The following is a 24,272-nucleotide window of genomic DNA, read 5'->3' as shown; positions in this document are numbered from 1 at the left end:
TATCCATATTAACCCAAAACAATCCATTGGGTTTGTTTTGCCACCCCTAGTCTGAGACGACCCTGGCGACAACACACGAGCAACAACAACGATCAAGTGAAACAAGTGACTAGCAGCAGCTAGAGGTGCACAAATCGGTTTTTTTGAAAAAACCGGTTCGGTTATTAACCGGACCGGTTTTTTTTATCCAGAAAAAAACCGGTTCGGTTAATAACCGGACCGGTTATTAACCGGTTTTTGTCAATGAAAACTCAAACCGGCCAAACCGGTTTGGACCGGTTTAGAAACCGGTTAGAACCGGTTATTAAACCGGTTTTTTTACAACCGGTTTTTAATAACCGGTCTAACCGGTTAACCGGTTTTTTTTTTTTTTTTTTTTTTTTTTTTTTTTTTTTTTTTGCTTTAGGGTTTAGGGTTTAGGGTTTCGTTGTTAGCATTCTTTGCTTGGAAGATTAAAAACACATAACTTTCATTTATAGCTTTTACATTAAAAATACAAACATTAAATCGTTATCGCATATTCGTAACTCAAAAATACAAACATTAAAGAATGCTTAGACACGATTACATTAACAAGTTGATGTTTGTTACTCATTTTCTTCGCTACCCGATCCCGAGCTATTCCTTAGGTAATCGTCGTACGCGGCTTCTTCATCGGTCATTGGTTGAGTGTGTCCTTGATTGACCTCGTCTTCATACAAGGCCGCCTCATACTCCATTTCCCCCTCGAGTGAGCGTTGATATTGTGCCCTATCTAAAGAGTCCAAGTAATCCTTGTAGCAAATCGACATCTCTACAGCTGGTGGAGTGAGTCGAGTCCTCCTAATCGATATAACCCTGCCAGAAACAGAAAAAGCAGACTCCGAAGCTACCGTGGAAGCTTGGACCGTTAGTAAATCTTTGGCCATGGCGGCGAGGATCGGAAACTCATCCTCCTTACCTCTCCACCAAGCCAGCATATCAAGACTTCTAAATTCATCCGGAGTCATGTGTTTCACAAAGTTGGTACCACCATACCTTCCAAGTTCACTGCTTGGGGTGTTTACCCTTTGACGTTTACCGGCGTCTTCCCAAATCATGTAGTACATCCCCATTTCAAGGTCGGTTTGGGATTGGGATTGGGCAACAGCTCTTAACGAGTCATGAATTTGGGAAGACGACCCGTGTTTTGTAAGGTAAACATCATACATGTTTGCCAAGGTGGTGTTGAAAGCATTCTTTAAAGTTTGGTTATAATGGGGGTTTTGATCGTCGTTTAACTCTAGCTCATCACAAATTTTTTCTATTAAAGCTTCAACACCACCAACATTGATGCAAGGGTTTAACGCAGCCGCACAGGTCAAAACAGCGGGTAGTTGTTGAAAATATTTTCTAAATTTTTCTTTCATTTTTGCACCCATATCAAAATAAGGTGCACCCCTACAATGAATTTCAGTCAACTTTGTGCACATGACAGCAATTTTTGGTAAAGCAATGGGGCTTGTTGGATAGTAAACCCCGGATAAACTAGTTGTGCAAGATTTAAAAATTTGAAGAACCTCCGTAACGATCTCAATCAATAACCAGTTTCTAGGATCGTACGGTGCACATTTACCCCTATTTGACAAAATTTGATGAAACGCAATTAACGATTGTTTTTGTTGGATGGCTTTCTCAAACATTTCACAAGTCGAGTTCCATCTTGTTGGACAATCCCAATTAGGCCCCAACCATTGACAGTTAGCTTCTTCACAAAATTTTTTGTATCTTGAAAATGTTGAATTGTTGCTAAAAACATCTCGTAACATTCTTTTAAAATTGTTTCTTTGCGTTTCGATCACGTTTAACCCATCTTGCACGGCCAAGTTGATAATATGTGCAATGCATCGGCTATGAAAAAACGCTCCATCACAGATAGGTTTATACTTTAATTTTAAATGGCCAACCGCGGCCGTATTGTTGGACGCGTTATCAAACGATATTGAAAAGATTTTATCTTCAATCTTGTATTGTCGAATGACTTTATCCAAGAGTTTAAAAATATTTCTACCCGTGTGCGGGTAATCAAACAATTGAAACGCAACGGTTCGTTTCATCATTTGCCACGACCGGGGGTCAACCCAATGAGCCGTCACACAAATGTATGAGTCGGGCGAACCATTAGGTACCGACCACACATCCGTTGTTAAGTTCACACCAGTTTGTAAGTTTGAAAAGTATGAAATTAGTTCGGATTTAGCGTTTTTCCATGCTTTAAGACAATCTCTTCTAAGGGTCGAACGACTTACGTGTTGGTAGCGTGGTTGAACATACTTTTGCATCATCTCCGTGAATTGAGGGTTGTCGAAGTGGTTGAAAGGAAGTGATTGTTGAATCACAAAGTTGCCAAACTGTTGACGTACCGCTTCAAGGTCGTACGTAAACACCGTTCCTTGATTCGTCATCTCCGGCTGCGAACTACTTCCGGATTCGTCCTTCAAGACCTTGCAAGAGGGCTTTTCTACATGAGCTCTTAAACTGGAGTTTGCTTCTTTGTTATAAAACTTCAAACAATGTTTGCATCTAGCTTTTTGGGTTCCGTTAGACATTTCGCATAGGTCGAAATGTTGCCAAATATCTTGGTTTCGTTTCGTGGGGATGACCCGAACGACGGTTTCTCCCGTGTTCGAGGCACCCATGTTGACCGATGAAGCAGCACTTTGGGAGGCCATGATAATCGACTACGAATTAAGAGTGGTATACTCGAGTATGAAATAAACGACTACGAAAGAAGAGCGTTTGGAGTTGTATAATCGCGTATGAAATAAACGTTTAGAGCGTTTGGAGTTGTATAATCAAGTGTGATCTAACCAATACCCAACCTAAACTATATATAGATGTTTGTGGGGGTAAAATGGTAAAAAAACAAAAAAAAAACGGCTAAAAAACGGTCAAAAAAAAAAAAAAAACGGCTATAAAGCCGTTTGGTAACGTTCGAAAACCGGTTTAACCGGTTAACCGGTTATTAAAAAACCGGTTAACCGGTTTTTTTTTATAACGGTAATAAACCGGTTATTTTAAAAACCGGTTAACCGGTTTTTTAATAACCGGTTATTAAAAAAAACCGGTTATAAAAAAAACCGGTTATAAAACCGGTTTTGGCTCCAAAACGTATAACCGATACGTAAACCGGTTACGTAAACCGGTCAAACCGGTTTTTAAAAAAACCGGTTTTAAAAAAACCGGTTTCCGGTTGAACCGGCCAAACCGGTTCCGTAACCGGTTTTTTTGAACACCTCTAGCAGCAGCCACACTCCATCATGTAATACGACTGGTTACCAAAGTGCAAATGGCACAATCAAAATGCTCATATTGCGCCTCGTCCATAGTGGGCATTCGTGTATGGGTGATATATACTCTCTAGGGTTGTCACTGATAAAGTTTACAACATCAAAGGGTGGTTCGGTTGATCTCGAAGGGGCGGTTTGGAGGAGATCATAAAGTCCAAGGGATAATTGTGTTAACTTGGAGAATAAGTTTAGTTAAGTTATCTTATTAGTTTTTTTAATTAGTTTGTTTAGTTTGAATTTTGAATTCTCAGTACGTATTTGATTAGGAGTCTGATTGTAGGGGGTGTTATATAAACCCTTTAGTTTTTTATTTTTCAAGTATTGAGTTCTTGTTTTCTTTCATTCGTTAGTTGAAATAATAAACAGAAAACGCTCGTTGAGCAAACCGTGTGTCGATGTGTTGGTGTTCTTTGATTTTGATCCGCTTGTGTTAAACGTAACAGTCACTTGTTTATTATGGCTGAGACTGCCCCCCAACACAGGGTTGAAGAGCTCACCAACATGGTATGTGGCATATGAGTGACCCACATGCGACGTTGTGGCATCCCTATAACCTTAGCTACATGCAACAATTTCTTTCTTTCTTTCTTTCTTTCTTTTTCTTTACTTCTTTTTTTAACACATGTTACATGTGGGAATGATGGGTATTAATGCATCATGTCAAATGAAGTTTTAGATCGTCACTTGTTTGCCTATTAAGGATTAATTGCAACTTATGTTTTATGTAGAGTATGTCAATTACCATTTTAAGGAATGTAGCCCTCTGCACTCTATAAAGCCTAGAACAAAATAAACTTCACATTAAAAAGATGTACTAGTAAAGTATCTTATTGTGTGTGAAATATAGAAGAAAAGAAACTATACATGAAAAAGATGTACTTATAAAATATCATCTTGCGTGTGAAAAATAGCGATGATTGAAAATTTCAACATTTTGGTTTTATGGATGTTTTAAAAGTTCGGGTTAGGAAGCGGCCCTTGCATATAAGTATCATAGAAGTCAAGAAGTCTGCAAGGCATAAATTTTTGATTGGATGACAACATTGGTGAGAGCCTTGGCGCTAGTCCACCACATACCACCACTTTAAAGGGAACTATACATGATGTTAAAGTGAGTTTATCTATGAAGGAGTTTTTGAGGATGCGTTATTTAATTCGTTGATCAAGAAACCTAATGAAGAGTATACTTATCCCCGCGGATGTGTATACTGGTGAGATGGAGTAGTGAGAAGACTAGAATAAAATGGTTAACGGGATATTTGTGGTGCCAAATATTAAATATGTTGGTTATACTACAACGTCGAGATGGGATCTTAAACCATTGCTATATCCAAAGTTATGGTGTGGGGTATAAATGTACAATGCCTAAAAAAGACGACTTTGGAAGGAGAAGTGTAGCATATTGATTTCTGTAACACATTTTGAGTTAAAAAAACGGCAATTGGGCCCAAACACTTTGTCCTTTCTGTTATTTTAGATTAAAATATTGTCAAAACACTTATGTATATAATTTCTAATTAAAACACCACATTTAACCCATCATTCACATCGCATACATTAAGTTTCTTACAAACCAAGTTTTACAAACACATGTAACGGTTTGAATCTTTGTTCAGCTTCACAAACACATGTACATAGGTTTTTTTTTACCTATACATAGGCACTCACACAACACATTATTTAGTATTAACTATGCAAGTATTCAAAGTTAATTTGAAGTTCAAACACTAAGCAAAACTTTAGGAAAAACAAACCCGACGTAGGCCATGACGAATTAGCGTAGCCTACACTTGTAAGGCACGTTAGGACCTGAACATTTTTGGACATCCACTTGTTTAGCCCATGTCTTAACTCATTACCTCTTAATGCCTCATGTGTACTTGTAAAAAGCCAATTTAAATCACACAAGGACCATGCTAGAACAATTTAAAATCAAACACACAATTTCTTCTTGGCTCTTCAAGTCAACATTAGTTTCACTTTCAGTTGTTCCTTTTCCTAATTTTCATACGTTTCCAAAAGTAAATGAACGTACTTGAATTGTAACATGTACAAGAATCATTGATATGTAAACATAAACCAATAACCCTTAGGATGGTAGTTACCTTTTTTTTTGTTTGAAAAATCTCGCTTGAAAATCAAAGTAGAAAAAGTAAGAAAACTCTGTCTTTGATTAAGGCTTCGACACTAATCACACCCCTTTCCTTTCTATCATTCCACACTCTATCGTTTCAAAATACCCTATGTACTTGTATACATATGCTATAAGTTCATATATTATAAACTATACATCCATATAACTGAAAGGTGTAAAACGTGATCAAAAAAACTATTTATGCTCAGTGGCGAACCCCGAAATTATTGTTATGTGGGGCGACTTCGGGACTTAACACTAATTTTAAAAGAGACGATCGAGATTTTCACATACAAAAACACTAAAAAAAAATTAATTTAAACTACTCTAATCTTCAAATTTTTAAGTCTTAACCCGAATCCGATACCATCCAAACAAACCTATATCCGTAGCAGACGGCCCAACACCCGAACCCAAACAAACAAACAAACCCTTTACAAAACCCTAATTATCTTCACACAATCAATCAATCCTTTCAATTCAATTCCAATCAAACCCATCTCCGATTCACAGTTTCCGACCAAACCCATCTCCAGTTAACGTTTTCCAACCAAACCCATCTCAGCCATGGCTTCAAACCCCCCAAATCTCGACTGCCGTATGTACGAAGCCCGGTTTCCTGACGTGGACATGGCCGTCATGATTCAAGTCAAAAGCATCGGCGAGATGTGCGCCTACGTGTCGTTACTGGAGTACAACAACATCGAGGGTATGATTCTGCTGTCTGAGCTCTCACGACGTCGTATCAGGAGTATCAACAGCTTGATTAAGGTGGGGCGTACGGAGCCTGTGATGGTGCTGCATGTGGATGAAGAGAAAGGGTATGTGAATCTTAGTAAGAGGAGGGTGTCTGAAGAGGATATCCAGATTTGTGAAGATAGGTTTAATAAGAGTAAGCTTGTGCACTCCATTATGCGACATGTCGCAGAGACTATGCACATTGATCTTGAGGTAATGTTACTAAATGTGTATCGGGTTGCGTTTTCATAGGGGTGTGTATGAAACCGAAAAACAAAACCGAATTAGAAACCGATGGTTCGGTTTTGAACTTTAGGAAAAATCGGAAAAACCGAACCGATATGACAAAAACCAAGAAAACCGTAAGCTCATGTGTAGTGGGGCAATTTAGGGTGAAAATCGCCCAGTGTCGTCCTCCACACCGCCCCTTGGGCGATTTTGGTGTTGGGGGGGGCATGTATTTGTCGCCGTTCAATTTGAAAAGATAATAATATTATATTATTATTGGGTGATTTTGGGCTACAAACCACTATACCCTTAAATGAAAAGCGCCCCATGTTGACGTGGTGCCACGTGTCAAAAATCGCCTCCTAATGTAGCACCGCTACTACCCATGGCCTAATTACCGAAGCTTAATCATTAAAACTGAGTCTACTGATTATACTGATGACTAAATGTTATTGAATTTGTGAATTCTATATTTAATTTTGAATGTAGGTACCTAAATGTTTTAATGTGTACTGATATATGTTGCTTTGTTAGAAAGTTTTGAACTTTAGTAAATCTCGAACCGAAGTTACAAAAAAACCAAGACAACCGTAATAACCAAAGCTTAATCATTAAAATTGAATGTACCGATTATTAAATGTTATTGAATTTGTGAAATTTTGTATTTAGTTTTGAATGTAAGTACCTAAATATTTTAATGTGTAATGATATACCGTATACGTTGCTTCGTTAGAAACATTTTGATGTTGATTGTTGTTTATGGAGACCGAATATGTGTAAACTTTGAGTTGAGGGGCACTTAGGGCTGGCAAATTGGGTACTTGTTTAGACACGATAAGATTCGTTTAGTAAAAAGGTACACTATGCAATTTTATACTTTTTTTTAAAATAATTAAAGTTAAAGAGGCTAAGGTTCATTATTTCTCCTTCTTGATACGTAAAACATATAACTGCCACGCTCAAACCACTTATGCCAAGTGTTCAACGGTTCGTTTTCATGCTTGATACTTGTCTTAATCGCGTCGCCTCTAACCTGTTAAAACAATAAGACGCGAGTAACTTGTAGGTTTTATTTAGGTGTTGGGCAGATGGTATGAAATATTTGCCATTACTATATCAAACCCTTGTTGATGAAACCATTAGGGGAAATATTCTTTTTATTTCGGGTGACATTGAATTTTTGTTTTACTTGCATAATCTGCTTATCGATAAACCACTCTATAGAGTCAATGCACCATCTTTTTTATTCTTTTGTTATGTAGAAGCAGGGGTCAACACTTTAATTATATGCATGATTACACACATGTATATTAAGTACAGGATCTTCCTTTAAAGAGTGTATTATTTTACTGAAATGTTTTGATATATGTTAACTCATGTAATTTGATTTTGTTTTGTGATCTTTACACTGACAGGATCTATATATTCATGTTGGTTGGCCCTTGTACCGGAAGTATGGTCATGCATTTGAGGTGTGTTGAAACGACACTGCTGCAGTAATTATTTGTACTTTTTAATAATCACTATACATCTCATTTTTCTGCTAATTGGTTTCAGGCATTTAAGTTGGTTGTGAACGATCCTGATTCCATTCTTAGTTCACTTACCCGTGAAGTTAAAGAAACTGGCCCTGATGGAGTTGAGGTAGCTTTGCATGCTCTTTAGAGATCTAAATCATTCTTTTGATCATTTATACGGACCAATAATCAACACATTTGTTCTTCTCATTATTATTAGGTTACAAAAGTGGTTCCTGCTTTGACCGAGGAAGTCAAAGATGCATTAGTAAAGAACATTAGAAGAAGGATGACTCCACAGCCTTTAAAGATTCGGGCGGATATTGAGATGAAATGCTTTCAGTTTGATGGAGTTCTTCACATTCAGGTGTTTTATTTAAGCATTTTTCTTTCAGTTAGTTATGGTTGTATGATTTACACACAGTCAGCAAATGATATTGTATATATATTTATTATTATAGTCAGCAATGCGGAAGGCGGAAGCTGCTGGGAATCAAGATTGTCCTGTTAAGATTAAGTTGGTTGCTCCTCCATCTTATGTTCTTATCACTCAAACTCTTGATAAGGTAACCAAAGTGTTTCTATTTTTTATATTTTATTCTTTGTTGTGTAGCTAACTGGCTATTATTTATATATGCCTTAAATGATGGTATTGTATTGTTTTTAGGAGCAAGGGATTTCGGTTCTTACAAAAGCAATTGCTGCTTGTACAGAAGAAATAGAGCTTCACAAGGGTAAACTTACAGTAAAGGAGCCACCAAGAGCGGTCAGTCTCAGCTTTAACTTTTCATTGCTAATATTATTTTTTCACGGGGCGATCACACGTCACTTTTTTCACACTTGCATCACCAATGATAGCATTATATATTATTTTTTCACCAATCACAACTACAATACGATAAAAAACTGTGCATGCATTCTTTTTCGGGTGGTTTTCAAAGTAACTTGTGCTTTTAGGTGTATTTTTTTATGTATTCATTGCTTTTATTGGTAATGTACTTTCGTTTTCTTACCAATCACAAGAACAACTAAGTAAGTTATGCTGTCATTGTTGGAAAAAATGGTATATGAAAAAAGTGTTGGTCAGATATCACTTTTTGTGTAGGTCTGTAAAGGAACTGAATTATCAAGTATATAGCATGTTTGTGTTTGTTTGTTTATCTTCAATCGAACAAACGTTGGAACACAGACAATTAAATGATTGGGGTTTTCTTGTTCATGTTTGTGTTCATTTATGTAACTGAGCGAACATCAACTAAAAGTAAATTTTACATAAATCCGTTGAGCCTAACATTTTATTAAACTAGACTAAATTGTAATGGACAGTCATAAAACTAGAGTATGTTGTTACAGACCTAAAAAATTTAACTTAAAAACAAACATAAACTGACGAACATAAATGAACGAATGTTCACAAGCTTGAATAAATGAATGACACATGTGTTCATGTTCGTTCATTTATCAAATAAACGAACTTTCTGCCTAAAGGGTCACAGACAGTTCACTAAATGTGCAGTTCGTTTACAGGCCTAATTTTGTGCATTACTATTCAAAATCTGTATTTTAAAGTGTCCATTGGGTGGATGTCAGTCCGTTTGAGGTTTTATGAACCCTCGTTACAAAACATTTTACCTAGAAAACAAAAACTAAAAAGAATTTAAAAGCCCTTATGAAATCTGATTTAAAACACGTTTCTAAAACAAGTGATGTATAAAAAAAATAATTATAATTGACATTATTCGTTGATTCAGGTGAGTGAACGTGAGGATATATTGTTGGCTGAACGAATGGCGAAGCTAAGTCAAGCAAACGAAGAAGTCGAAGGAGACAACGACAGTGAAGAGGAAGAAGATACAGGAATGGGAGACATTGATTTGGACAAGCAACATCAAGTCTAAACAAGAGAGAAACAATAACTTTTTTTTGAGACAGGCTTGTTTTTCTTATATAATTTGTTTACTAACCGGCAGTAATTTATTTTATATTTTATTTTTCAAACAAGTAGTTGAATAGAAACCTGTGAGGCATGACATGTTATGTCGTCATGCAAATTATAACTAATTTGCCATTTGGTCAACTATTGTTTTGGACCTCCTTCAGACTTATTTCCTTCTTTGAATGCACCTGCTGATGCTGCTCTAATTTGTTGATGTGAGGGTTTTTGGAAAGATTATTACAAATCATTGTAATAATATTTTGTAATATTTGAAGCTAAATTTACAAAATGTGTATACCGACTGTAGAGGTGCACAAAATACCCGATTCCGGACGCAAACGAGGACCAAGTTCTACTCGTACTCGACCTGTGGGTATGACATGATATAGGAATTCTCCCCAGAGCCATACCCGGAACTGAAACCGTCCCCCACCCACCGGAACCAAAATCGGAAATACCCGGTCAAAACCCGACCTGACCTGACCTGAAACTCAGAAAACCCGGTCAAATATCCAACTAAAGCAGGAGCCGGTTTTTACCCGGTTCCGGTTCTAGTCTGGGTTATGGTCTGTAAATACCTGATTTGTGCACCTTTTAACCAAAAGGCGAAATTGAATGGATGGGTTATTGGCGTTTTGTATCCAATCCTAAGTAAAATAAACCATTGAGAATGTATTGAAAATTCAGTATATCAAAACATATATCATAATAATTAATTTAGGGCTTTAAATAAAGATTCAAACAAAATTTCAAACTTTTATATTGTTAATAAGAGGATTGAAGCTCGAGTTTGACCTTCTAGTCCTATGGCAATGTATTTCTTTTGCTCTGATGGCTTATTGTGACCTTAAGGATGACGAAAGCAAACTTAAAAAGAAATAAGAGGATTGAAGCTCGAGTTTGATTTCTTTTACTTGTTTAAAGAAATTTTAATAGAATGTATATAGATGTGAACCGATTACTTTGTTAATTTATGTCACTAATATCTCTATCTATACAAAATGGAACTTTCACATAAATCACATACTAACAGTGACAACCTAAAATATCAACCCAAAAGTAACCTCTTTCATTTTATGTTTTGACTCAAATAACCTAGTGATTTCCTTCTCGTATTTTTTGATTTTATGTTCTAGTCTCCCTAAATGTAATTTCAATGCAATATTATGTCTATGTATCATAACTCACTGGAATAGCTTATTTTTTTCAAACAGTAAATGACTTTTTACAAAGTTAATAACACAATATGTAATATCCGATCTCTAATAGAATCAATATTATCCGTTGTCCACCGAAATCAACATCTTTTTTCGAATTGTCTGATTGGGACCTTTTCAAGAGATTACCATCATGGATTGCTTCCAGTCAAACATGCTTAACTGTGAAGTTTTTTCTCTAATCCAAAACGCCTATAACATGTTATTGACATCTAAGGCAATACATTCCACAAATCCCAGTAAATGACAAAATTTTTCTCTTGTCGCAAGAACTACACTTATTAATTGAAAATTTCAAATTACCAAATTACCCATGTAGTAGTATTTCTTAAAGTGGGGTCCGTACTGACTGACCCGACCTTTTTTACAACCCAACCCGGTCTAACCGAAACCCAGTGTGCCCGCCCGTTTTGCCATGCTTAAGCGTAATATTAAAACAAAATATGCTGCTGAATGTTGGAGTTTTAAACTAAATGATAAGCTAAGAAGATTCTTGTTTGTTTTTGAAAAAAGTAAATGGGAGCAGAGAATGGAAGGTCAACTGTCAAATGATAGCATGAATCAAATGCAAGTCTAAGTCAACAGATGGGCAGCAAATCTTGATGCAAAAAGTCAACAGCTCACTACCAACAATTGGTTCAAATATCAGGTCTGAATTGCTATATATATTGAAGGTTAGATGACATTTTAAGGATCACAAATTGGATGCTGAAATTGAAAAGTATTCTCAAAAGTCAAATGATTTGGAATATGAATATATGAGAGTCAATTCTGTTTGGTAGTCAAAGTCAACAGCTGGATAAAGTGAGCAGAATGCGTTTGAGAGTTTATATATAGTTGGACACAATATGCAAAACTCAATTCTAAATCTTACCAGCAGAAAATATTACCAGTTTAACCACAATGATCCCCTGTTTTGACTGTTTCAAAAAACATATTTTCTACAACTCTTACCAATTCATTCAATAAATGCGTGCCTTTAGGTACCTATTTTTTACAATTAATCCTGTACCATTATGATTTGGATGCAGATTCATGATTAACATCATCGACAACTCTAAGATTTTACCTTTCCCACGCAAAAGATAATAAAGTTGTCACTTCGGTGCCTCGGGATTCTCATTTTTAATTGGTAATTAATCATGACTATTGACTAATGAAAGGTTAATTATAAAAAATATTTTACCATTTTTATGTGTATGCAGACCATTTTATATATAATCACCCAAAACTATTTTGATCAGAACCTGTTTTGATTCTAATCATATTAAATCATTTTTATTTGAGATTTATGTATTCTGTTCTGTGTCATTAAGAAACCTAATGTCTTCACAACTTTAATCATAACGCTCTTTAACCAGAACGACTTATGTAAACCGCTCACTCCTTACTATGCATTACCAAAATAATAGTTATTTGAAAAATACTTTTCTTTTTGCAAAAACAGCATTCGTACATTTCTTTCGATTATGGTTCATTGGGAAATCCACAAACAAGTTACGCTGTTCAATCAAATAACCATTAATATTACAACATAAAAAAAAGGAGATGGGTGTATTGCTAAAAAATATGAAAAAGAGCACAGGTTAATATTTCATGTGGAACCCGAAATCGGTTGCGCTGTATAATTAAAAGTTAAAACCATGTTCTTAGGGAATGTTTGTGAATAATTCTAGATAGGGAAACTCCATACTTCTAAATATTATTTTGAATAAATAACGCGTATGATGATCTTGCTTGATTTTCATTATGACCTGAGCCAAATAGCCATTTAGCAACTTCTAATATGAGCCATTACAGAATACACAATCTACAAAAGCTAGCTTTAGTGGCTATTTAATTCTTGAATACAATATAAGATTAATCAAATTTCCAAATAGTAAAAGTAGTAAACAGATTGAAAATCAGATTTACGGAGTTCTAAGGATGATAAGCAACAGAGTGAGGTTAAAATGAAATTTGAAACTCAGTTCCAGAAACATGGGGTGACGAATTGAATGGCATACCAAATATAAAATGATGTTCGTTATGAAACCAAATCATCTTGAAACTTGAGCTGCGCGTCAAATCTCTATACCTTGCATGTATGCTTTAAAAGCCTTTTGTTCTTAACTCTCAACTTTCAGATGTCACTAAAAACCATAAAAACGTGGCTTATCAAGCAGAAATAGTGTCTCCATGTAGTCATACACTCCAAATGAACAAGGTGATCTCTCAATCCCAAGATCATTGACGCATTTTGAGTAGGGATCGTAAACAACAAGTTCATTTTTAAATCTTTCTGGAACATTAATTATAGGCTCACCGCTCTTCCGAAATCCTATTACTAAAGCGTCCTCTTTTGGTGTAAAAGTGAATAGCCTTGTAAACGATTGTTGAACTCTATCCCCCATCATCCATACATCGTAACATAAATTAATAGCGTGTTTATTTCGACCAACTACAACAAGAGACTCCCCTAGCTTAGACATGGAAACGCGTCTTAATCCATCTGGAAGGGTTACTTCTCTAAACTCTTCACTTGCCATATCAAATGAAATAATAATCCAGTTATCATCCACGGAAATCCTATCAGTAGCAAGCCAATAATAAACTCCATCTATAGCTACCCCGTCACCATAAGTACAAAATCGAATTGATTCACGTGGGAGATTGCCATACGAACTTCTCCAAGCCCCGTGCTTAATGTGAAAACCTCAACCTTAGGAGGGAAGTGATATACACTTTTCTTATCCTTTCTCATTTGGTCGGGATCATCATCATCATCATCATAATTATCATCATGAAATGTAATCTTGACAATCTTAGGGTCATTGGTCTCACGACAAACCCCAAAACCTAAAACGGTTTCATATATGTATTTATTTTTATTAGGCGGCACAACAACACCAACAACTTTTCAAATTGAAATATTCCAAAGGAAAACCAAGTCCCTTTCGCGGTCACACAAACACATTAAACCGTGGGAAGTGCCGATTACCTTAGGACATTCAAGCATCTTAACTTATAGAGGAACCCACCAAAAAACTTTCTGTTTTGGAAAAGTATCATCATCAACAATTGAAACATATGCGTCGTCACGAATTTCATGATAATATTTAACTACAGTATCTCGATACTTTACAAGTAGATGATGTTGCGACTGTGTGCGTGAGTGCTTAACAATAAAATCAGAGCTGTTGATGTGAGACTTCCATGCTTTGGAGACCGATCGAAATCGAATCAACGATTTGACAGGAAGCCGCTTCATGATTTCCAGGTGGATTTCATCGATGATGTCTGACATTTTGATTTAAATTATGGAATTCTTTCTAGGGTTTACGTACGTGATATATATAAAAAAATGAGTATGGATTTCTAGGGTTACTTTATTACGTAATTTATGTATATATCAAAAAGTATTAAGTATGGGCCGGTGTTGGGCAAATTCTACTAGGATGGATTTATAACACAATTGTTGGGTTATTCAAATTTGAAACAGAAACTATATTATAAGTTTTAAACATGGTATAAATTACTAGTCCTCGTACGTATCTATATTTATAATAATATGTGGAGGATAACATACATAATTTTAACAAATTTATCCTACTAGTTGTGTTTTATATCTTTTTGAGAACGGCTAACTTATACGCCCTCTAAAATTACTTTTATATTGAGCTTATGGCTACAATATCATAAGAATAGACATAGTGGTTTTTTTCCCTAAAGTAATTTTTTGTCTAGATCAGATGAGAATGAAATTCAAATAAGATCATCATACGCATTACTTATTCAAAATAGTATGGAAAATATATGGAGTTTTCCAATGTGAACCAAGAACAACGTCTAGAATTATCTGACTATTACAAGTCTATAAATTGTAAAAACCTTAACTTATAGTGTTATCCACATGATACTAGTTAACATACCAATGAGCAGGTTATGCCTTTAAGAATGTCCAAACCAACCTGTTTTGAAGCCTAATTAATGTAAAAAACCAAATACCATCTTTTCTTCTCATTTTCCCTGGTTTCTGTTGAACCTTTTTTTTAAGTTTCAAACACATAAAATTATTCAAGTATATGTGAATATGTGATATCATCAATTAGAGAAAAGAACAAATAAGAAGTTTGATTCTCCTAAGAAGGCTAGGAAGGAGAGTATTTTAGTCTACTACCTTAATATTGAAACCCACTTAATTTAATTTCAAAAACCCACTTAATTAAAACCCACTTAATTAAAATCCACTTAAATTTTCACTCATCTCCTACAACCACCACCCACCGCCACCACCTTGCCGGAAAAGTCTTCGAAAATTTCGCCGGAAAATAAAACATTATGAAAAAGACAATGTAAAAAACAAAATGGAAAAACACTATGAAAATAAAAACACAATGACAAAAACACAATGTAAAACACAATTAAATAGCACAATGTAAAAACCACAATGCAAAAAACACTAATGAAACAATAAAACACAATTGTATAACACAATTTTGTAAAACACAATTTTGGTAAAACACACTTTGAAAAAAACCCACGATTTTTTTTTATTTTTATATAGCAATATGGTACTCATATAAAAGATAAAAACACACTCGTTATTATGGTGAAATTGTTTTGAAAAAAAAATGTCGTATAAAAAAGTTATGGGCGTTTTATAATGATGGGGTATTTGACATGTGCCTTGCATGTGGAGAATGAAAGTCAACAAATGTGTTATCCCTATTATGCCATTATCCTTGTTTTACACTTGATGATCTCTCTAATCTAATCTCAATTATTCAATTTTAAAATGAATGGACAAGATTATTTCCTATCCTTCTTAGAAAAACTAATCTTCTTGTTATAACTCAACCCTCATCAACTATTAAGACATTGCAATCTATGGGTGAAGAAACGTGGATCTACTCACTGGTAGCAGATCTACTTTCCTCGGGTGTGATTATACTATTTCACCGATGGTTCTTCTGGATCTGTGTTCTTCCACCTACAAAACGAACAGCGCCGTTACTTACCCCTCAGAAAGGGACAGAGGGGTCCTCTTTGGGGTAACCCTCCGGCGTGAGAATAAGTATATGTAGGAGAAGATGATAATGTGAGAGTAAGGGAATTTGGAAAGTATTGCTTAAAATGCTGAATACTGTATGTTACTCTGTATGATTGTGTGATTGAATATGCTTCAATGTGAATCAATGTGTCTGTAACTGTGTACGTTATGATGTATTTATAGTGCTAGGGTTTCCACTGATTGAGCTGAGACCAAATTAGGGTTTTGTTGGCCTCCTCCAATCGATTTGCGCCACGTGTCCCTGGAGACACCTGGTGCTTTTTCATTGGTTATGATCACGTGGTAACCCATGAGTCATGCTGAGCTGTCCACCTTTCATTTAGCAGCTGTCAACATCAGCATATCCTTATTCCTTAAAAAGATGCCTTCTGGAAGGTTGACTGACGTGCACAATCAAGGTTGCCCTAATCCTGATTTGGATAAGGACGAGGTTGACTATGTGCATGTGTGATATGCGCCCATCCTGAGGATGCGCGAGGTCTTCTCTTTATTCTCACGCGCAGATATTTCATGCGCAGATGCGATACGCACAAGCATGTAATACGCGTCACGCGCGGATGCCCCACGCGCAGCTGCGCCATGCGCAACTGTGATATGGGTGGGCATGTATGATGCGCGAGCATGTGATATGCGCCGCGCGCGGATGCGCCACGCACGATGTGATATGCCTAAGCATATATGATGCGTGAGCATGTGATACGCGCGAGCATATGTGATGCATGAGCACATGTGATGCGTGAGCATATGTGATGCTTGAGCATATGTGATATGTGCAAGCATGTGATGCTTGAGCATAAGTTTTGGCTTTGTGCCTTGATAATATCTTTGATTTCTAATGTCTTGTATATATTTTGTGGGTTGACCCGCCCCGCTCGATGTTGAGGCGGGTACATACCTCTTCAAGCCCCCCCAGTCTAATGTGTGTCTTATCTCGCGCGAGCGCGGTAAGATAGATATTAGACTTACTGATTTGGTCTTTTAAAGGGGTTTTGTCGTTTTCTTGGTTGTTTCCATCGTTGCGCGAAGTTCTATCCATTTGGTTGAAACGAAGGGTCCAAACACGTGGTTAGTTGGTGGTGACGTGCGCCGTAAACGTGTCAGACGTTTCGTGTGCTCGAGGTGCTACGGTTGCCTTTCATGTCCCCTCGCACAGCTGTCTTGAACACGTGTCGCGCTCGCATTGGTTAGCACCTGCGAGTGGGGGCGCGTCTCTGCTCCGTGGCAGGTCCGTTACGTTTTCATGTCCATCCGTCCCACGGATGGCGCCAATGAAGAAACGTGGATCTACTCACTGGTAGCAGATCTACTTTCCTCGGGTGTGATTATACTATTTCACCGATGGTTCTTCTGGATCTGTGTTCTTCCACCTACAAAACGAACAGCGCCGTTACTTACCCCTCAGAAAGGGACAGAGGGGTCCTCTTTGGGGTAACCCTCCGGCGTGAGAATAAGTATATGTAGGAGAAGATGATAATGTGAGAGTAAGGGAATTTGGAAAGTATTGCTTAAAATGCTGAATACTGTATGTTACTCTGTATGATTGTGTGATTGAATATGCTTCAATGTGAATCAATGTGTCTGTAACTGTGTACGTTATGATGTATTTATAGTGCTAGGGTTTCCACTGATTGAGCTGAGACCAAATTAGGGTTTTGTTGGCCTCCTCCAATCGATTTGCGCCACGTGTCCCTGGAGACACCTGGTGCTTTTTCATTGGTTATGATCACGTGGTAACCCATGAGTCATGCTGAGCTGTCCACCTTTCATTTAGCAGCTGTCAACATCAGCATATCCTTATTCCTTAAAAAGATGCCTTCTGGAAGGTTGACTGACGTGCACAATCAAGGTTGCCCTAATCCTGATTTGGATAAGGACGAGGTTGACTATGTGCATGTGTGATATGCGCCCATCCTGAGGATGCGCGAGGTCTTCTCTTTATTCTCACGCGCAGATATTTCATGCGCAGATGCGATACGCACAAGCATGTAATACGCGTCACGCGCGGATGCCCCACGCGCAGCTGCGCCATGCGCAACTGTGATATGGGTGGGCATGTATGATGCGCGAGCATGTGATATGCGCCGCGCGCGGATGCGCCACGCACGATGTGATATGCCTAAGCATATATGATGCGTGAGCATGTGATACGCGCGAGCATATGTGATGCATGAGCACATGTGATGCGTGAGCATATGTGATGCTTGAGCATATGTGATATGTGCAAGCATGTGATGCTTGAGCATAAGTTTTGGCTTTGTGCCTTGATAATATCTTTGATTTCTAATGTCTTGTATATATTTTGTGGGTTGACCCGCCCCGCTCGATGTTGAGGCGGGTACATACCTCTTCAAGCCCCCCCAGTCTAATGTGTGTCTTATCTCGCGCGAGCGCGGTAAGATAGATATTAGACTTACTGATTTGGTCTTTTAAAGGGGTTTTGTCGTTTTCTTGGTTGTTTCCATCGTTGCGCGAAGTTCTATCCATTTGGTTGAAACGAAGGGTCCAAACACGTGGTTAGTTGGTGGTGACGTGCGCCGTAAACGTGTCAGACGTTTCGTGTGCTCGAGGTGCTACGGTTGCCTTTCATGTCCCCTCGCACAGCTGTCTTGAACACGTGTCGCGCTCGCATTGGTTAGCACCTGCGAGTGGGGGCGCGTCTCTGCTCCGTGGCAGGTCCGTTACGTTTTCATGTCCATCCGTCCCACGGATGGCGCCAATGAAGAAACGTGGATCTACTCACTGGTAGCAGATCTACTTTCCTCGGGTGTGATTATACTATTTCACCGATGGTTCTTCTGGATCTGTGTTCTTCCACCTACAAAACGAACAGCGCCGTTACTTACCCCTCAGAAAGGGACAGAGGGGTCCTCTTTGGGGTAACCCTCCGGCGTGAGAATAAGTATATGTAGGAGAAGATGATAATGTGAGAGTAAGGGAATTTGGAAAGTATTGCTTAAAATGCTGAATACTGTATGTTACTCTGTATGATTGTGTGATTGAATATGCTTCAATGTGAATCAATGTGTCTGTAACTGTGTACGTTATGATGTATTTATAGTGCTAGGGTTTCCACTGATTGAGCTGAGACCAAATTAGGGTTTTGTTGGCCTCCTCCAATCGATTTGCGCCACGTGTCCCTGGAGACACCTGGTGCTTTTTCATTGGTTATGATCACGTGGTAACCCATGAGTCATGCTGAGCTGTCCACCTTTCATTTAGCAGCTGTCAACATCAGCATATCCTTATTCCTTAAAAAGATGCCTTCTGGAAGGTTGACTGACGTGCACAATCAAGGTTGCCCTAATCCTGATTTGGATAAGGACGAGGTTGACTATGTGCATGTGTGATATGCGCCCATCCTGAGGATGCGCGAGGTCTTCTCTTTATTCTCACGCGCAGATATTTCATGCGCAGATGCGATACGCACAAGCATGTAATACGCGTCACGCGCGGATGCCCCACGCGCAGCTGCGCCATGCGCAACTGTGATATGGGTGGGCATGTATGATGCGCGAGCATGTGATATGCGCCGCGCGCGGATGCGCCACGCACGATGTGATATGCCTAAGCATATATGATGCGTGAGCATGTGATACGCGCGAGCATATGTGATGCATGAGCACATGTGATGCGTGAGCATATGTGATGCTTGAGCATATGTGATATGTGCAAGCATGTGATGCTTGAGCATAAGTTTTGGCTTTGTGCCTTGATAATATCTTTGATTTCTAATGTCTTGTATATATTTTGTGGGTTGACCCGCCCCGCTCGATGTTGAGGCGGGTACATACCTCTTCATGCCCCCCCAGTCTAATGTGTGTCTTATCTCGCGCGAGCGCGGTAAGATAGATATTAGACTTACTGATTTGGTCTTTTAAAGGGGTTTTGTCGTTTTCTTGGTTGTTTCCATCGTTGCGCGAAGTTCTATCCATTTGGTTGAAACGAAGGGTCCAAACACGTGGTTAGTTGGTGGTGACGTGCGCCGTAAACGTGTCAGACGTTTCGTGTGCTCGAGGTGCTACGGTTGCCTTTCATGTCCCCTCGCACAGCTGTCTTGAACACGTGTCGCGCTCGCATTGGTTAGCACCTGCGAGTGGGGGCGCGTCTCTGCTCCGTGGCAGGTCCGTAACGTTTTCATGTCCATCCGTCCCACGGATGGCGCCAATGAAGAAACGTGGATCTACTCACTGGTAGCAGATCTACTTTCCTCGGGTGTGATTATACTATTTCACCGATGGTTCTTCTGGATCTGTGTTCTTCCACCTACAAAACGAACAGCGCCGTTACTTACCCCTCAGAAAGGGACAGAGGGGTCCTCTTTGGGGTAACCCTCCGGCGTGAGAATAAGTATATGTAGGAGAAGATGATAATGTGAGAGTAAGGGAATTTGGAAAGTATTGCTTAAAATGCTGAATACTGTATGTTACTCTGTATGATTGTGTGATTGAATATGCTTCAATGTGAATCAATGTGTCTGTAACTGTGTACGTTATGATGTATTTATAGTGCTAGGGTTTCCACTGATTGAGCTGAGACCAAATTAGGGTTTTGTTGGCCTCCTCCAATCGATTTGCGCCACGTGTCCCTGGAGACACCTGGTGCTTTTTCATTGGTTATGATCACGTGGTAACCCATGAGTCATGCTGAGCTGTCCACCTTTCATTTAGCAGCTGTCAACATCAGCATATCCTTATTCCATAAAAAGATGCCTTCTGGAAGGTTGACTGACGTGCACAATCAAGGTTGCCCTAATCCTGATTTGGATAAGGACGAGGTTGACTATGTGCATGTGTGATATGCGCCCATCCTGAGGATGCGCGAGGTCTTCTCTTTATTCTCACGCGCAGATATTTCATGCGCAGATGCGATACGCACAAGCATGTAATACGCGTCACGCGCGGATGCCCCACGCGCAGCTGCGCCATGCGCAACTGTGATATGGGTGGGCATGTATGATGCGCGAGCATGTGATATGCGCCGCGCGCGGATGCGCCACGCACGATGTGATATGCCTAAGCATATATGATGCGTGAGCATGTGATACGCGCGAGCATATGTGATGCATGAGCACATGTGATGCGTGAGCATATGTGATGCTTGAGCATATGTGATATGTGCAAGCATGTGATGCTTGAGCATAAGTTTTGGCTTTGTGCCTTGATAATATCTTTGATTTCTAATGTCTTGTATATATTTTGTGGGTTGACCCGCCCCGCTCGATGTTGAGGCGGGTACATACCTCTTCAATGGGAAGTATACATGCCAAAAAGTGGTTGTCATGCCGGATTTGGGTAAGAATAGAAAAAAAAAATGAAAAAAAAAAGTTCAATTTGGTTAGAATCAAAAGTTCTGATCAATATAGTTTCAGGTGGTTTTATATAACTTCAAAAGATGGATCAAATCGGGTATATGTTGAGATAGCCATATTGATTCTTTGTTGTACATGTATTTCTTTGTTTTTACTTTCATGTAAAGAAGATTTAATAAGTATTTTTATAATCAGATACATGTCCAAAATACCCTTTTATAATACAGATGTGGACGCATATGCACGTGCTCATTATGAGCAAATAAATTGGTTCGTGCAGGAGGGAAATGCCCGTTGTGTGGGACACCACTTGTTAAGGTTATCCGGGCTCACTCGATACTATAAAAAGACTACAGATGGAAGAAGATTAAGGAAAGTTATTTGGTTTGAACCGTAGAGTATGTCATAATTGCCTATTGTTTTTTTTCTTTTTAAGTAATAACTTATCGGTTGATTATGCATTGTATAATTGGAATAACCATCGGCTCCTAGTCGATATTTATATATTGAACATAATTGGGGATTGAATGTTAAATCTTGACCAGAAACGCTGAAATATCACAAAACTCGGTTCTCCCAGTAATTCAATAAATAGTGGGAACCCAAAATTAAAAAAGAAAAATTACCAAACCCAAAATAGGACAAAAACAGCCCAGCAACACCAAATGATAGCATGAATCAAATGCAGGTCTAAGTCAACAGATGCAAAAAGTCAACAGTTCACTATCAACAACTGGATCAAATATAAAGATATCAGGTCTGAATTGCTACATGACCAATTCTAATCAAAATATTCCCCGGTTTTGACTGTTTTAAAATACAGAACTACAACTTGTATTTCTACAACTCTACCAAATCATACAATAAACGCATACCTTTAGGAATCTATTTTCTACAATAAATCCTATACCATTATGATTTTATTATAACAAATACTGATTTTTTGGATGCAGATTCATTATAACAGTTATTACAATTTGTAGACTTTTAATTAAAACTAATAGCTAAGCAACAGACAATTTATATATTCTATTGTCTGTTTAATTAGTTTTTCTGTTAAAATACTTCTTCTGTGCAAAAACAGCATTTATACATTTCTTTCGATTATACTTCATTGGGAAATCGAAAAACAGGTATGATATACAGTTCAATCAGTTGAGCTGTGAAATCAAAAACATTTTCTTAAGCAAAGAACATAGCAACTACATTTCTAAACTTCAGTTATGTCCTTCTGTTAATAATTCTAGATACCGTGCTTTTCATGTTATTTTGAATAAATAATGCGTATAATGATCTTACTTGATTGCCATTATGACTCGAGCCAAATAGCCATTTAGCAACTTCTAATCTTAGCTATTTAAAAGAATACACACCCTACAAAACCTTTAGTGGCTATTTAATATTTGCCTCCACTTCTTAGATATAATATACGATTAATCAAACTTCCAAATAGTAAAAGTAGTAAACAGATTTAAAATCAGATTCACGAAGTTCTAAGGATGATAAACAAAAGAGTGAGGTTCAAATGAAATGTAATACTAATCCAAAATAACTTAAATTCAGTTCCAAAAACATGGGTTTATGAAGGGCATACCAAATATAAAATGATGTACGTTATGAAACTAAATAATCTTGAAACTTGAATTGTACCTCAAATCTCTATACCTTGACTGTATGCTTTAAAAGCCTTTTGTTCTTAACTCCCCACTTTCAAATGTCATTATAAACCATAAAATTTGGCTGATCAATCAGAAATAGTGTCTCCATGTAGTCATACACTCCAAATGAACAATGTGATCTCTCAATCCCAAGATCATTGACGTGTTTTGAGTAGGGATCGTAAACAACAAGTTCATCTTCATATCCTTCTGGAACATTAATTATAGGCTCACCGCTCTTCCGAAATCCTCTTACTAAAGCGCCCTCTTTTGGTGTAAAAGTGAATAGCCTTGTAAATGATTGTTGAACTCTATCCCCCATCATCCATACATCGTAACATGAATCAATAGCGTGTTTATTTGGACCAACTACAACAAGAGACTCCCCTAGCTTAGACATGGACACGGGGCTTAAACCAAGTGGAAGGGTTACTTCTCTAAACTCTTCACTTGTCATATCAAATGAAATAATAATCCTGCTGTTATCATCCATGGAAATCCTATCGCTAGCAAGCCAATAATAAACTCCATCTATAACTACCCCAGCACCATAAATACAAAATTGAATTGATTCACGTGGGAGTTTGCCATATGAACTTCTCCAAGCCCCCGTGCTTAATGTGAAAACCTCAACCTTAGAAGGGATGATGTCAATTTGATATGGATCAATAGCCTCCTGCATGTCATCATCATCATCATCATCATTATCAAATGTAAGCTTGACAATCTTAGTTTCATGAGTCTCACAACAAGCCCCAAAACCAAAAACATTTCCATATATGTCTTTATTTTTATTAGGCGGCAAAACAACAGCAACGGCTTTTCTAATTGAAAGATTCCAAAGAAAAACCACGTCCCTCTTATTGTCATGCAAACGCATTAAACCGTGGGAAGTGCCGATTACTGTAGGGTGTTGAAGCATGTTAACTGAAGAGGTATGTACCCGCCTCAACACCGAGCGAGGCGGGTCAACCCACAAGATATAGACAAGAGGCTTGAAATCAAGATATTATGAAGGCACAAAGCCAAAACCTATGCGCATGGCGCATATCACATATGCTCACGCATATCACATATGCTCATGCATCACATGCTCAGGCATCACATATGCTCATGCATCACATATGCTCAGGCATCACATATGCTCACGCATCACATATGCTCACGCGTATCAC

At 38.0% G+C, this 24,272-nt stretch overlaps 2 protein-coding genes and 1 pseudogene across 4 annotated transcripts; 1 reads left to right on the top strand and 2 right to left on the bottom strand.

The window, feature by feature from the left end:
• Window positions 1-5,794: 5,794 nt before the first annotated feature.
• Window positions 5,795-10,025, top strand: LOC143590795 (eukaryotic translation initiation factor 2 subunit alpha homolog). Of its 3 annotated transcripts, none has more exons than XM_077071162.1 (7): window positions 5,795-5,977; window positions 6,008-6,393; window positions 7,824-7,880; window positions 7,966-8,052; window positions 8,146-8,292; window positions 8,387-8,491; window positions 8,593-9,078. In XM_077071162.1, exons 2-7 carry the CDS (start codon window positions 6,010-6,012, stop codon window positions 8,917-8,919), a joined length of 1,107 nt encoding a protein of 368 aa, XP_076927277.1. In that variant the 5' UTR covers window positions 5,795-5,977; window positions 6,008-6,009; the 3' UTR covers window positions 8,920-9,078. The 3 variants fall into 3 exon arrangements, with proteins under 3 accessions (XP_076927277.1, XP_076927276.1, XP_076927278.1); XM_077071163.1 differs by adding an exon at window positions 9,677-10,025 and having other exon boundaries at window positions 5,799-6,393; window positions 8,593-8,691; XM_077071161.1 differs by having other exon boundaries at window positions 5,797-6,393; window positions 8,593-8,934.
• Window positions 10,026-13,028: 3,003 nt separating this feature from the next.
• LOC143590799 (F-box protein CPR1-like) lies at window positions 13,029-14,364 on the bottom strand (annotated as a pseudogene).
• An 8,785-nt stretch (window positions 14,365-23,149) lies between these two features.
• On the bottom strand, window positions 23,150-24,019 carry LOC143590805 (F-box protein At3g07870-like). Its single transcript, XM_077071172.1, has one exon. The coding sequence runs from the start codon at window positions 24,017-24,019 to the stop codon at window positions 23,150-23,152; it is 870 nt and encodes a 289-aa protein (XP_076927287.1).
• Between the last annotated feature and the right edge of the window lie 253 nt (window positions 24,020-24,272).

The sequence above is a fragment of the Bidens hawaiensis genome, unplaced genomic scaffold (genome assembly GCF_021521415.1).
Source record: "Bidens hawaiensis isolate Kalapana, Puna unplaced genomic scaffold, B.hawaiensis_p1.1 tig00039000_1, whole genome shotgun sequence".
Lineage (NCBI taxonomy): Eukaryota > Viridiplantae > Streptophyta > Magnoliopsida > Asterales > Asteraceae > Bidens > Bidens hawaiensis.
The sequence above is the reverse complement of the archived record's forward strand: the minus strand, read 5'-3'. Positions and strand labels throughout refer to the sequence as shown.

Bases quoted from the DNA above. Each gene is read 5' to 3' on its own strand.
- LOC143590805 (XM_077071172.1), bottom strand. From the start codon at position 24,019: ATGCTTCAACACCCTACAGTAATCGGCACTTCCCACGGTTTAATGCGT.
- LOC143590795 (XM_077071162.1), top strand. From the start codon at position 6,010: ATGGCTTCAAACCCCCCAAATCTCGACTGCCGTATGTACGAAGCCCGG. The intron at 6,394-7,823 runs GTAATGTTACTA...TTACACTGACAG, and splicing joins CTATGCACATTGATCTTGAG to GATCTATATATTCATGTTGG. The intron at 8,053-8,145 runs GTAGCTTTGCAT...CATTATTATTAG, and splicing joins CTGGCCCTGATGGAGTTGAG to GTTACAAAAGTGGTTCCTGC.